The following is a 14,230-nucleotide window of genomic DNA, read 5'->3' on the forward strand; positions in this document are numbered from 1 at the left end:
CTAGGCTACACAGTGTCGACCGAAGGCGTGGAAATGAATGACGACAAGGTTAGTGCTATCAAAGACTGGCCCGCTCCGAAGAACTTGAGGGCGTTGCAACGCTTTCTGGGATTTGCAAACTTCTACCGGCAATTCATCAGTGATTATTCGACAAAGCATCAAAAGTTTGCACCGCTGCTAAAGAAGGGCGCACCATTCGTATGGACAGACGCGATCGAAGAGGCTTTCCAAAATTTCAAGAACGCGTTTACATCTGCACCGCTGTTGCGGCACTTCGACCCCGCGCGAGAGACCATCATCGAAACTGACGCATCAGGGACAACCATTGCAGCAATATTGAGTCAGCGAGACCACGAACAGGACAGATTTCGACCGGTAGCCTACTTTAGCCGCTCACTTAAAACTGCGGAACGAAACTACCACGTACACGACCAAGAGTTGTTGGCTATCATTGAAGCCATGAAGACCTGGCGGCACTATATCCTTAGCCTCACGACGAAATGCAAGGTGTATACCGACCATAAGAATCTAGAATACTTCACGACGCGCCACGACATTTCCAAACGACAATTGCGATGGTCCGAGCTATTGGGCAACTTCAGCATTATTGTGGTTTTCCGCAAGGGACAAGAGAATAGTCGCGCTGATGCATTATCTAGGATGATTGAGACGAATGAGGAGAAGGTGGAGGGTGTGTTGATGGCGCAGGATATTGAAATTGAGACGGCGACGCAGTTAAGTATTGTACAATTGATGATGGAAACAGAAGGCGATCTAGAGACAAGAATCAGAGAGAACATGTACAATGACGAATGGTTGAGTGGATTGGTTAAGAGGTTGGATGAACGGAAGGACGACGGGTCGACTGAGAAGAGGGACGAGCAGGGGTACTCTCTGGTGGAAGGGTTGGTGTATCACAATAGCCGACTGTGTGTACCAAACGACGAGGCTCTACGCACGGATATTCTTTCCTCTTACCACGACAGCATAACGGCGGGGCACCCGGGACGAGCGCGGACTTATGACCTGGTTGGTCGCGACTTCTTCTGGCCAGGAATGCGGCGATTCATCAACAAATTCGTGGACTCCTGTGAACGATGTCAACGCACGAAGATTTCTCGCCGACTGCCATTCGGAACCTTGCAGTCTCTACCTGTGCCGGAGCGACCGTGGACGTCATTATCCATGGACTTCATAGTGGGCCTACCGGTATCTGATGGCTATGACTCCATTCTCGTCGTGGTAGATCGCCTCACGAAAATGGCACACTTCATTGCAGTAACCAAGACAATCACAGCTATCGATTTGGCGGATCTCTTTATCATGCACATCTTCGCGAATCACGGTGTCCCAACGGATATCGTCTCGGACCGAGGCTCGGTCTTCCTGTCCAGGTTCTGGACAACATTCCTAGAGACGACTCAAACCAATGGGAAATATTCAACAGCGTTTCACCCTCAAACCGACGGACAGACTGAGCGAGTCAACCAATCGTTAGAACAATACTTGCGACTGTATACGACGCGGCGACAGGACAATTGGGTTGAACTGTTGCCGTTCGCCCAGTTCACCTATAATAACACGGTCAATGCTTCCATTCAGACGACACCATTTTTCGCGAACTATGGCTACCATCCCACATACCACTTTGATGTTCCCGCGGGGGCAGCCATGACGACGGAAGGTCATGAACGTCTCGAAAGATTGGAGGAGCTACATACCGAAGTTCGAAGTTGTATGCTGGCAGCACAGCAGGAACATGCACGCTATTTCGATAAACACCATCGGGATCACTCTTTCAAAATCGGTACTAGAGTCTTGTTGTCACGACGAAATTTGAAAACCAAGAGTCCTGTTGCGATGTTTGAAAGTTTTATGAGCGAGTGGAAGTTGTGAACAACAATGAGGGGTTTGTGGTGATCCGTTGATCTTATTGATCATCCGGTCCCAAGGGAATTAAGAGGTCTTTAAATATACAAGAATTTGCACTTCAGAAAAATAGGCTTTCTGTGACCCAAATCTGGACGTCACCGATGATTGATCATTTGACAATCCATGTCGTAACTGCTGATCTTTAACTAGTAATGATTTTCAATTACATCAGCAGGTGATGTTACCAAGCAATGTATCAGGTAACGATGATCAATCATCAGACTCTTTCTGACGTCAGTCAAAAAGAAATAAAGTCTCATGTCCAAAAGCACATTATCATGAGACCGGACTGGTAACTGTATTATCCCATCGTTCTGCAGAATTGTCTCGGTCATTGTTTGTGAGGCCGTGGCCTTTCTTACGATGGTGCGGCTCAAGTGTGGTTCAGAGTCAATGTTCAATAGGCTTCAAATGCCCAACTCGTGCTTTCCCACACGACGTTCAAGGTTTAGCCACATGCCATCAGCAAAGCTTCGATCGTCAGATCTGTCTTTGCAGTACCGAGTTATTCTTTAGTCACTGCAGAGTGTTACTCTCCTTATGTGCACCTATATTACCCTATTGAGTATATAGTTGATATTTCAACACTCCCCCACAACTGTATACTCATAGGTATTTATATTGAGTATAAAATGTTGTTCAGAGAAAGAGTGTATTGCATAAGGATTGACGTAACACATTTATCATGATGGTTTGTTCCCAAGATCATTGTGATAGACATTAGTCATTATCACAAAGCAATTTATAACCCCTTATTCTGCTTTTTATCGTCCAGCCGTAATGGCTTGATGTTGACGTGCAGAATATTTCTTAGGTATTCGAATGTCGGATAGGCTAGACCTTTCGTAAAAATGTCTGCAGCCATTTCTTTTGTGGGACAATATGTAATCTTGAGTTCTTGCTGTTGAACATGCTCCCTGGTAAAGTTATATGCTATGTCAATATGTTTCACCTGTTCGTGATGAACAGGATTGTTTACCATGGCGATGCAGCTCTGATTGTCTTCGAAGATCTCTGTAGGCTCAGACTGCTTGTAACCAAGTTCAGTCATAAACTTACGAAGATATATTCCCTCCTGAGCTGCATTGCTTAAAGCCACGTATTCTGCCTCAGCAGTGGACCGGGAGACAGATCGTTGTCGTGCCGACTTCCAGCTAACGAGTCCAGTGGGAAGTAGGAAGGCGTATCCGAGCGTTGACCGTTTGGTATCCGCACAGCCTGCCCAGTCTGAATCGCTATAACCATGAAGCTGCATGCTAGAGCCCAGCAGAGAGCTGTCACGTTGGTATACCTGGCCGTAGCTTAGTGTGTGACGTAGATAACGGAAGATTCTCTTGACGGCAACCCAATGTGCCCATCCTGGGTTTTGCATATACCTGCTGACGACGCCCACGGCTGTGGCAATGTCAGAGCGAGTATGAGTGGCAGCATATATTAAGCTACCGACGGCGTTGCTGTAGGGAATCTTCTTCATTAAATCAATCTCAGCTTGATCTTTAGGGCATTGGTCCATGCTTAGCTTATGAGTGGGATCCAGTGGAGTACTGATAGGATTGGCCGTCGTCATGCCATAGCGGTTGAGCATGTTCTGTATGTATCCTGTTTGTGACAAGAACAGCGTCCCTGTTGAACGATTGTATCCGACTTCGATACCTAAATAGTAGTTCAGTTCACCCATATCCGTCATTTGGAAACGTCGTCGCAAGCTGGATTTGACTTGATCGAGCGTTGGTCCCCGGTCGGCAGCAACAATTAGATCGTCAACATAAACTATTAGGATGACCATATCTTTAGTTGCAGGCTGCCTGATAAAGACACACCAGTCCGACTGGAGACGGCTAAAGCCTTCCTCGCGCAAGACAGCAGTCAAGGTGTTATTCCAACAGCGAGGTGCCTGTTTAAGCCCATAGAGGCTTCGATTCAGCTTGCAAACGTACCCTTTCTGGGCCTCAAACCCAGGGGGTTGTCGCATGTATATCACTTCATTAAGTGTTCCGTTGAGAAAGGCAGTCTTGACATCCATCTGGTGGATAAACATTCGTCGTTGGGCTGCGACGGCAAGGATAAGTCTAATAGAGCTGGCGCGAGCGACAGGAGCGAACGTCTCGTCATAATCGAAGCCTGGACGTTGCGCGAAACCTTGAGCCACAAGGCGTGCCTTATATCGATCCAAAGATCCGTCGGCCTTTCTCTTGATTCTGAATACCCAGCGACAGCCAATTGGCTTTGTATCTGCAGGCAGATCTTGCTCGCGTACCAGAATCCAAGTTTTATGTTGTTCCAAGGAATCCAGTTCTTCTCGGCACGCGGACATCCACTGTCGAGCATCGGCCCGAGTGAGTGCCTGTTTCACGGTCTGCGGATCAGACATAACAAGATCTACCGCATTGCATGCGTCTAAAACGCGCTCCGGTTGTCTGAAGATTGGAACGACAATGCGAAAGTTGGACGGTATTGGTGTGGGTCTGGATACCTCCTGGTATTGCACCACATCTGATCCAGATTCCAAGGCACGGCTCTTGGACCGTGTGAGTGGCCCCATTGACTCCTCTGTAGGATTGTCAGAGCAAGAAGGCTTGACTTGAGATTTGTGAAGTGAAGGTTCAAGCAGATCTTTATAGAACCGTCCCTCGTCGAACACGACATTGCGCGAAACAAGAAAGGATCTTGTCTTGAGATCATAGAGACGATATCCGGCTTGATCAGGTGGAAATCCAACAAAAATGGCTGGTGCCGCCTTCTTCTGTAGTTTGTTTCTGTCAGTGACAAGATAATGAGCGACACAACCAAAGACACGCAATTTAGCCACACTTGGTTTTCGATTAAACCACAATTCGAATGGCGTCTTAGAGCCCGTGGTTGCAGTTGGACTAATGTTGTGCAGATGTGTCGCAAGCAACACGGCTACACTCCAAAATATAGGAGGCATGCCTGCGTGTGCTCGCATGCTCCGTTCCTTGTCGCATAACGTTCGATTCATTCGCTCAGCCAATCCGTTCTGCTGATGAATGTACGGAAGAGAACGTCGCAGGTGCAGTCCATTGCTCCGGCAATATGTGACGAATTCTTCTTTTTCATACTCGCCGCCGTTGTCGCTTTGCAGTTCTTTAAGTTTTCTGCCAGTTTGCCTTTCTGTCATGGCCACAAAGATCTTGAATTGTGCAAATACCTCTGACTTGTGCTTAAGGAGGTAGGCAAAGCACATTGAGGTGGCATCGTCAATGAACGTCACAAAGTATTTGAAGCCTTCTAAGGATTGGACTGGAAGAGGGCAAACATCGCTGTGAACACGATCAAGTGGACCGTCGCAACGTGACACACGACTTGTGAACGGCTGAGCATGTGCTTTGCCTTGCTGACATGCATCACAAAATGACAATTCTTTAATCGGAAACTGCAAATCTGTTGTCATTTGTTGAGTACGCATCTTGTTGATATTCTGTTCGCCAAGATGACCGAGTCTAGCATGCCACAAATTAATATCCGATCTCTTGATATAGCTAGCAAGGGTGGCTTGAGCCTTCTGAGCGGATCGATGAACGCGACATGATAGATACATTAGTCGATTGCGGACGAAACATTCGCCTATACATTCCTTATGACGAAATAAGCGAAACCTATTTTTGTGAATACCCACATCGATGCCATCTTCGCCAAGAGAATAAGTCGCGATCAGATTCTGTCGAAGCGTGGGAATACATAAGACGTTGCGGAGGAGAAGCAACTTAGGAGGATGATTATCGATAGCGTGCAAGCGAAGAAGAACTTCGCCAGATCCAATAACACTTCCTCTGGTATCCTCGCCGCCAAAGTTCACGTGCGCAGACCATCTCGTGAACGACCGAAAAGATGTAATATCATTGCACATGTGTTGTGTCGCGCCGGTGTCAAGCATCCAGGAGTCCGAACTGGACCCTCCGAAGGAAGAATAATAAGCCGAGGCGATATCCTGATTGTCCGCATTTGTATTCGGAAGCTCGTCAGTGTCTGACTGAGCATGATCTGTAAAGACGGATGGCATCTCATTTTCTCCTGACGCAAGTGTTTGGTCATTGGTTCCAAACAACTTAAGCATCGCAGTATTGACTGAGTTTCGTTGTTGAAGTTTTCTGAGCTGAAACTTTTTGATTCGACAATCTTTCTCTTCGTGCCACTTCATTCCACAATGACTGCATGTCACTGGATTTGTTGATTTATTGTTGAATTTTTTCATTCTGTTGAATTTATTTTCCTTTTGCTTTTGTCCAGCAAAACGAGTGACTGATCTTTTAGTGTTATCCCCGGACGCTGTATAAGCGGAGTTGACCAAACTCTTAGACAGAGTCTCTCTCTGCAATCTGAAATGAGTTAAGGTAGAAAACATGTTTTCAATAGTCATGTCTTTTGCTGTTACCAGCGCAGGTAACGCATCACTGTAAAACGGTGTGAGAGAACGAGCAAATGCTGCCATGAACATGGCTGTATCGATGTCAACCTTGGCTACCTTTAGTTGGTCCCTAAGGTGCAGCATGTAATAAAAATGTTTTTCGAGTGTCTCTTTTTCCTTCATCTTAGCAGTATAAAACTTGCACATTAACTGTGGTTTATCTGCCGCCCATATCAAGGAGAACTGGTGCTCTAGATATTGCCAGATATCTCTCGCTTTTTCATATTTGAAGAACACCCTCTTATATGTATTGTCCATGTTCACTAATAGCGCTGCAACAGCATTCTCATTCTTAAGTTTCTCGTCAGGTGACAATTCGCCGACCGACTTCTCATAGTTCAGCGCTTCAGCTAGGCGGAGGGTTCGCAAATGTATGTGGACGTCTTGTTTCCAAGACAAGTAGTTGTCCTCTCCACGTAGCTTTGCAAAGTCGCCATAATAAGTTGACTTGGCTGTTGAAGCAATATTCGTTTCGGTAGACGTATTCATTGTTGTAGAGAACCCTCAGGGCTCATAACCTGTTGCGATGTTTGAAAGTTTTATGAGCGAGTGGAAGTTGTGAACAACAATGAGGGGTTTGTGGTGATCCGTTGATCTTATTGATCATCCGGTCCCAAGGGAATTAAGAGGTCTTTAAATATACAAGAATTTGCACTTCAGAAAAATAGGCTTTCTGTGACCCAAATCTGGACGTCACCGATGATTGATCATTTGACAATCCATGTCGTAACTGCTGATCTTTAACTAGTAATGATTTTCAATTACATCAGCAGGTGATGTTACCAAGCAATGTATCAGGTAACGATGATCAATCATCAGACTCTTTCTGACGTCAGTCAAAAAGAAATAAAGTCTCATGTCCAAAAGCACATTATCATGAGACCGGACTGGTAACTGTATTATCCCATCGTTCTGCAGAATTGTCTCGGTCATTGTTTGTGAGGCCGTGGCCTTTCTTACGATGGTGCGGCTCAAGTGTGGTTCAGAGTCAATGTTCAATAGGCTTCAAATGCCCAACTCGTGCTTTCCCACACGACGTTCAAGGTTTAGCCACATGCCATCAGCAAAGCTTCGATCGTCAGATCTGTCTTTGCAGTACCGAGTTATTCTTTAGTCACTGCAGAGTGTTACTCTCCTTATGTGCACCTATATTACCCTATTGAGTATATAGTTGATATTTCAACAGAGTCCGTCCGCAAAGCTCGACGAGAGATACCTGGGACCATTCACCGTGACGGAGCGTATCGGTAGGACCGCTTATCGATTAGATCTACCAACCAATATGCGGATCCATAACGTCTTTCATGTCTCGTTACTGAAAGAGTTTGTGGAGTCCGATCTCCCGCGTCGCCCGGTGCCACCACCGCCTCCAATCGAAATCGACTCCGAGTTCGAGTACGAGGTCGATGAGATTATCAACAGCCGCCGGACAAAGAAGGGTGTGGAATACCGCGTTACGTGGCTAGGGTACGATGAACAGACCTGGGAACCACTCTCGCACTTGACACGTTGTGTTAACTTGGTTCGTGAATTTCACCGTCGTTATCCCCGGAAGCCGCGACCGGCTGATCTGGACTCTTACTTGCAGCCGAGCCCTTGACGAGGGGAGAATGTCAGGAACCGCTCCTGAGGTTTCGTACCTTCGTTCCTGTCTCGGCGCTTGGCGCCCCACCGAGGCCCCACCGAGGCCCCACCTAGGCTCCACCGACTCGAGGCCGACACGTCGTCCGCGGATACGAAAAGTTTTGCTTATTTGTTTTGTAATTATTTAGTGCTTATTGGTTGTAGAGGCTCGGACCGGGCCGAGGGAGGAGTAATAAGAAACGCTCGTTCCCCGTCCGAGTCCTCATTGATAATACTCTAAAATATATCGTTACAAGCCATCCAGCTCCACGTAACATATAGTGCAATTCCCGTCAACCCTTACAATGACCTCGAGAGACTGAAGGCTACTCCTGACGTCGTTGACTTGCCTACTCAGACTGCAGCCCTGGGAAATGTCGTAGCCCTAATTGTTAACTCAGTGCATAATCAGAGGAACCTATACTGTCATGCTAGAGGGTTAATAGTCCTGGGATTGTACAATAAGACAACATCTCTGACAGGAATGGAGCGATTCATTATCCACTTACTTCCAGCGAGATTAGAGAAGCTCCTTTTGTGCTACCTTATTTACATAAGGCCATTCGAGAAGTATGGTGCGGTTTAGAGAAATTGCTGATTACTGACCAAGGCTAGGCTACTGGCTGGTGGCCTATACAAAGTGAACAATTCTATTATTGAAGGCTACCAGCAGTACCTCTTTACCGGACATAATGGCCGATTTGGTGCGGAACGACTTCGACAAATTATCCAGCAAAAGACATCCCTGTCAACCAAGTTGCACACTAAGGTTAATGCTCAAGAACTAAGACAGGCATTAGTCGCCTTTCTGGACCAGTTCGCGGGCCACAGCAAAGCCGTTGATTCATTCAACGAGGACTATGCCCACGACATCCAGAGTGGCCACTCTAGCCGAATGGCGGTTACTCACTACGCCATAAGTGATCAGGATTTGCCGTCGACCAATAGGTATGATGTACATGTCTTTATGCTAGTCAGTGAAGCCTGGTTCGAGTTGCTCGGTGAGGAGTCGCCAGGAAAGGGTCTTAAGAAGATGCTACAGGCCGCACAGCCATCAGAAACAGGCCAGTCAATCGAACAACCCATTCCAGCCATACGCCAGATAGACAGCGATACAGTCGAGAGAGCTACGATAATCAGGGAAGTATATAGTTGATATTTCAACACTCCCCCACAACTGTATACTCATAGGTATTTATATTGAGTATAAAATGTTGTTCAGAGAAAGAGTGTATTGCATAAGGATTGACGTAACACATTTATCATGATGGTTTGTTCCCAAGATCATTGTGATAGACATTAGTCATTATCACAAAGCAATTTATAACCCCTTATTCTGCTTTTTATCGTCCAGCCGTAATGGCTTGATGTTGACGTGCAGAATATTTCTTAGGTATTCGAATGTCGGATAGGCTAGACCTTTCGTAAAAATGTCTGCAGCCATTTCTTTTGTGGGACAATATGTAATCTTGAGTTCTTGCTGTTGAACATGCTCCCTGGTAAAGTTATATGCTATGTCAATATGTTTCACCTGTTCGTGATGAACAGGATTGTTTACCATGGCGATGCAGCTCTGATTGTCTTCGAAGATCTCTGTAGGCTCAGACTGCTTGTAACCAAGTTCAGTCATAAACTTACGAAGATATATTCCCTCCTGAGCTGCATTGCTTAAAGCCACGTATTCTGCCTCAGCAGTGGACCGGGAGACAGATCGTTGTCGTGCCGACTTCCAGCTAACGAGTCCAGTGGGAAGTAGGAAGGCGTATCCGAGCGTTGACCGTTTGGTATCCGCACAGCCTGCCCAGTCTGAATCGCTATAACCATGAAGCTGCATGCTAGAGCCCAGCAGAGAGCTGTCACGTTGGTATACCTGGCCGTAGCTTAGTGTGTGACGTAGATAACGGAAGATTCTCTTGACGGCAACCCAATGTGCCCATCCTGGGTTTTGCATATACCTGCTGACGACGCCCACGGCTGTGGCAATGTCAGAGCGAGTATGAGTGGCAGCATATATTAAGCTACCGACGGCGTTGCTGTAGGGAATCTTCTTCATTAAATCAATCTCAGCTTGATCTTTAGGGCATTGGTCCATGCTTAGCTTATGAGTGGGATCCAGTGGAGTACTGATAGGATTGGCCGTCGTCATGCCATAGCGGTTGAGCATGTTCTGTATGTATCCTGTTTGTGACAAGAACAGCGTCCCTGTTGAACGATTGTATCCGACTTCGATACCTAAATAGTAGTTCAGTTCACCCATATCCGTCATTTGGAAACGTCGTCGCAAGCTGGATTTGACTTGATCGAGCGTTGGTCCCCGGTCGGCAGCAACAATTAGATCGTCAACATAAACTATTAGGATGACCATATCTTTAGTTGCAGGCTGCCTGATAAAGACACACCAGTCCGACTGGAGACGGCTAAAGCCTTCCTCGCGCAAGACAGCAGTCAAGGTGTTATTCCAACAGCGAGGTGCCTGTTTAAGCCCATAGAGGCTTCGATTCAGCTTGCAAACGTACCCTTTCTGGGCCTCAAACCCAGGGGGTTGTCGCATGTATATCACTTCATTAAGTGTTCCGTTGAGAAAGGCAGTCTTGACATCCATCTGGTGGATAAACATTCGTCGTTGGGCTGCGACGGCAAGGATAAGTCTAATAGAGCTGGCGCGAGCGACAGGAGCGAACGTCTCGTCATAATCGAAGCCTGGACGTTGCGCGAAACCTTGAGCCACAAGGCGTGCCTTATATCGATCCAAAGATCCGTCGGCCTTTCTCTTGATTCTGAATACCCAGCGACAGCCAATTGGCTTTGTATCTGCAGGCAGATCTTGCTCGCGTACCAGAATCCAAGTTTTATGTTGTTCCAAGGAATCCAGTTCTTCTCGGCACGCGGACATCCACTGTCGAGCATCGGCCCGAGTGAGTGCCTGTTTCACGGTCTGCGGATCAGACATAACAAGATCTACCGCATTGCATGCGTCTAAAACGCGCTCCGGTTGTCTGAAGATTGGAACGACAATGCGAAAGTTGGACGGTATTGGTGTGGGTCTGGATACCTCCTGGTATTGCACCACATCTGATCCAGATTCCAAGGCACGGCTCTTGGACCGTGTGAGTGGCCCCATTGACTCCTCTGTAGGATTGTCAGAGCAAGAAGGCTTGACTTGAGATTTGTGAAGTGAAGGTTCAAGCAGATCTTTATAGAACCGTCCCTCGTCGAACACGACATTGCGCGAAACAAGAAAGGATCTTGTCTTGAGATCATAGAGACGATATCCGGCTTGATCAGGTGGAAATCCAACAAAAATGGCTGGTGCCGCCTTCTTCTGTAGTTTGTTTCTGTCAGTGACAAGATAATGAGCGACACAACCAAAGACACGCAATTTAGCCACACTTGGTTTTCGATTAAACCACAATTCGAATGGCGTCTTAGAGCCCGTGGTTGCAGTTGGACTAATGTTGTGCAGATGTGTCGCAAGCAACACGGCTACACTCCAAAATATAGGAGGCATGCCTGCGTGTGCTCGCATGCTCCGTTCCTTGTCGCATAACGTTCGATTCATTCGCTCAGCCAATCCGTTCTGCTGATGAATGTACGGAAGAGAACGTCGCAGGTGCAGTCCATTGCTCCGGCAATATGTGACGAATTCTTCTTTTTCATACTCGCCGCCGTTGTCGCTTTGCAGTTCTTTAAGTTTTCTGCCAGTTTGCCTTTCTGTCATGGCCACAAAGATCTTGAATTGTGCAAATACCTCTGACTTGTGCTTAAGGAGGTAGGCAAAGCACATTGAGGTGGCATCGTCAATGAACGTCACAAAGTATTTGAAGCCTTCTAAGGATTGGACTGGAAGAGGGCAAACATCGCTGTGAACACGATCAAGTGGACCGTCGCAACGTGACACACGACTTGTGAACGGCTGAGCATGTGCTTTGCCTTGCTGACATGCATCACAAAATGACAATTCTTTAATCGGAAACTGCAAATCTGTTGTCATTTGTTGAGTACGCATCTTGTTGATATTCTGTTCGCCAAGATGACCGAGTCTAGCATGCCACAAATTAATATCCGATCTCTTGATATAGCTAGCAAGGGTGGCTTGAGCCTTCTGAGCGGATCGATGAACGCGACATGATAGATACATTAGTCGATTGCGGACGAAACATTCGCCTATACATTCCTTATGACGAAATAAGCGAAACCTATTTTTGTGAATACCCACATCGATGCCATCTTCGCCAAGAGAATAAGTCGCGATCAGATTCTGTCGAAGCGTGGGAATACATAAGACGTTGCGGAGGAGAAGCAACTTAGGAGGATGATTATCGATAGCGTGCAAGCGAAGAAGAACTTCGCCAGATCCAATAACACTTCCTCTGGTATCCTCGCCGCCAAAGTTCACGTGCGCAGACCATCTCGTGAACGACCGAAAAGATGTAATATCATTGCACATGTGTTGTGTCGCGCCGGTGTCAAGCATCCAGGAGTCCGAACTGGACCCTCCGAAGGAAGAATAATAAGCCGAGGCGATATCCTGATTGTCCGCATTTGTATTCGGAAGCTCGTCAGTGTCTGACTGAGCATGATCTGTAAAGACGGATGGCATCTCATTTTCTCCTGACGCAAGTGTTTGGTCATTGGTTCCAAACAACTTAAGCATCGCAGTATTGACTGAGTTTCGTTGTTGAAGTTTTCTGAGCTGAAACTTTTTGATTCGACAATCTTTCTCTTCGTGCCACTTCATTCCACAATGACTGCATGTCACTGGATTTGTTGATTTATTGTTGAATTTTTTCATTCTGTTGAATTTATTTTCCTTTTGCTTTTGTCCAGCAAAACGAGTGACTGATCTTTTAGTGTTATCCCCGGACGCTGTATAAGCGGAGTTGACCAAACTCTTAGACAGAGTCTCTCTCTGCAATCTGAAATGAGTTAAGGTAGAAAACATGTTTTCAATAGTCATGTCTTTTGCTGTTACCAGCGCAGGTAACGCATCACTGTAAAACGGTGTGAGAGAACGAGCAAATGCTGCCATGAACATGGCTGTATCGATGTCAACCTTGGCTACCTTTAGTTGGTCCCTAAGGTGCAGCATGTAATAAAAATGTTTTTCGAGTGTCTCTTTTTCCTTCATCTTAGCAGTATAAAACTTGCACATTAACTGTGGTTTATCTGCCGCCCATATCAAGGAGAACTGGTGCTCTAGATATTGCCAGATATCTCTCGCTTTTTCATATTTGAAGAACACCCTCTTATATGTATTGTCCATGTTCACTAATAGCGCTGCAACAGCATTCTCATTCTTAAGTTTCTCGTCAGGTGACAATTCGCCGACCGACTTCTCATAGTTCAGCGCTTCAGCTAGGCGGAGGGTTCGCAAATGTATGTGGACGTCTTGTTTCCAAGACAAGTAGTTGTCCTCTCCACGTAGCTTTGCAAAGTCGCCATAATAAGTTGACTTGGCTGTTGAAGCAATATTCGTTTCGGTAGACGTATTCATTGTTGTAGAGAACCCTCAGGGCTCATAACCTGTTGCGATGTTTGAAAGTTTTATGAGCGAGTGGAAGTTGTGAACAACAATGAGGGGTTTGTGGTGATCCGTTGATCTTATTGATCATCCGGTCCCAAGGGAATTAAGAGGTCTTTAAATACTATCGAAGTGTATCCCGAATCAGTCGATGCAAAGTTATTGCCGGTAGCCCCAGCGACTTTTCAGCTACTTTATGAATTAAGGGGCACTAACGCTAGGTTTCTCTCCCCTCTACAAGCCGCCGCAATACAGACAATCGTATCAAATCCTGGACATTCATTCCTTGTTGTACTTCCAACTGGCAGCGGAAAGTCAGATATTGTATACTTGACTTCGCTATACGAGTTTAAGAATCGCAGGGTGACAATTCTGGTAGTGCCTTTTGTGGCTCTACGATATGATATCATTGACAGAGGGATAAAACTGGGTCTCCGGATAGTCCAATGGTCTCCGAGCATTACGACTTCTGAGATTACAGGCGCCCATATACTGGTAGTTTCAGTTGAGAACTTAGATGGCAACCATTTTCGGCGACTATTCTCAGAGCTCTTAGTCACTAAAGAGTGTCATTCCTTAGTTGCAAGGGTAATATTCGATGAGGCTCATACAATCAGGGTCAGGGTCAGGGTCAGGGTTTAGGGTCAGGGTCAGGGTCAGGGTTAGGGTCAGGGTTAGGGTTAGGGTCAGGGTTAGGGTTAGGGTTAGGGTTAGGGTTAGGGTTAGGG

At 46.4% G+C, this 14,230-nt stretch overlaps 3 protein-coding genes across 3 annotated transcripts; all 3 read left to right on the top strand.

The window, feature by feature from the left end:
- Nucleotides 1-8,372: 8,372 nt before the first annotated feature.
- POJ06DRAFT_181141 (uncharacterized protein) lies at nucleotides 8,373-8,555 on the top strand (the record flags this gene model as incomplete). The annotated part of the gene is made up of 1 exon (XM_056184749.1): nucleotides 8,373-8,555. A coding segment is annotated over one exon (183 nt), but the record flags the coding sequence as incomplete, so codon positions are not given.
- A 51-nt stretch (nucleotides 8,556-8,606) lies between these two features.
- Nucleotides 8,607-9,137, top strand: POJ06DRAFT_197117 (uncharacterized protein; the record flags this gene model as incomplete). Its single annotated transcript, XM_056185063.1, has 1 exon — nucleotides 8,607-9,137. A coding segment is annotated over one exon (531 nt), but the record flags the coding sequence as incomplete, so codon positions are not given.
- Nucleotides 9,138-13,631: 4,494 nt separating this feature from the next.
- POJ06DRAFT_175568 (uncharacterized protein) lies at nucleotides 13,632-13,898 on the top strand (the record flags this gene model as incomplete). The annotated part of the gene is made up of 1 exon (XM_056184724.1): nucleotides 13,632-13,898. A coding segment is annotated over one exon (267 nt), but the record flags the coding sequence as incomplete, so codon positions are not given.
- Nucleotides 13,899-14,230: the final 332 nt, after the last annotated feature.

The sequence above is a fragment of the Lipomyces tetrasporus genome (genome assembly GCF_029532465.1).
Source record: "Lipomyces tetrasporus strain NRRL Y-64009 chromosome Unknown POJ06scaffold_5, whole genome shotgun sequence".
Classification (NCBI taxonomy): domain Eukaryota; kingdom Fungi; phylum Ascomycota; class Lipomycetes; order Lipomycetales; family Lipomycetaceae; genus Lipomyces; species Lipomyces tetrasporus.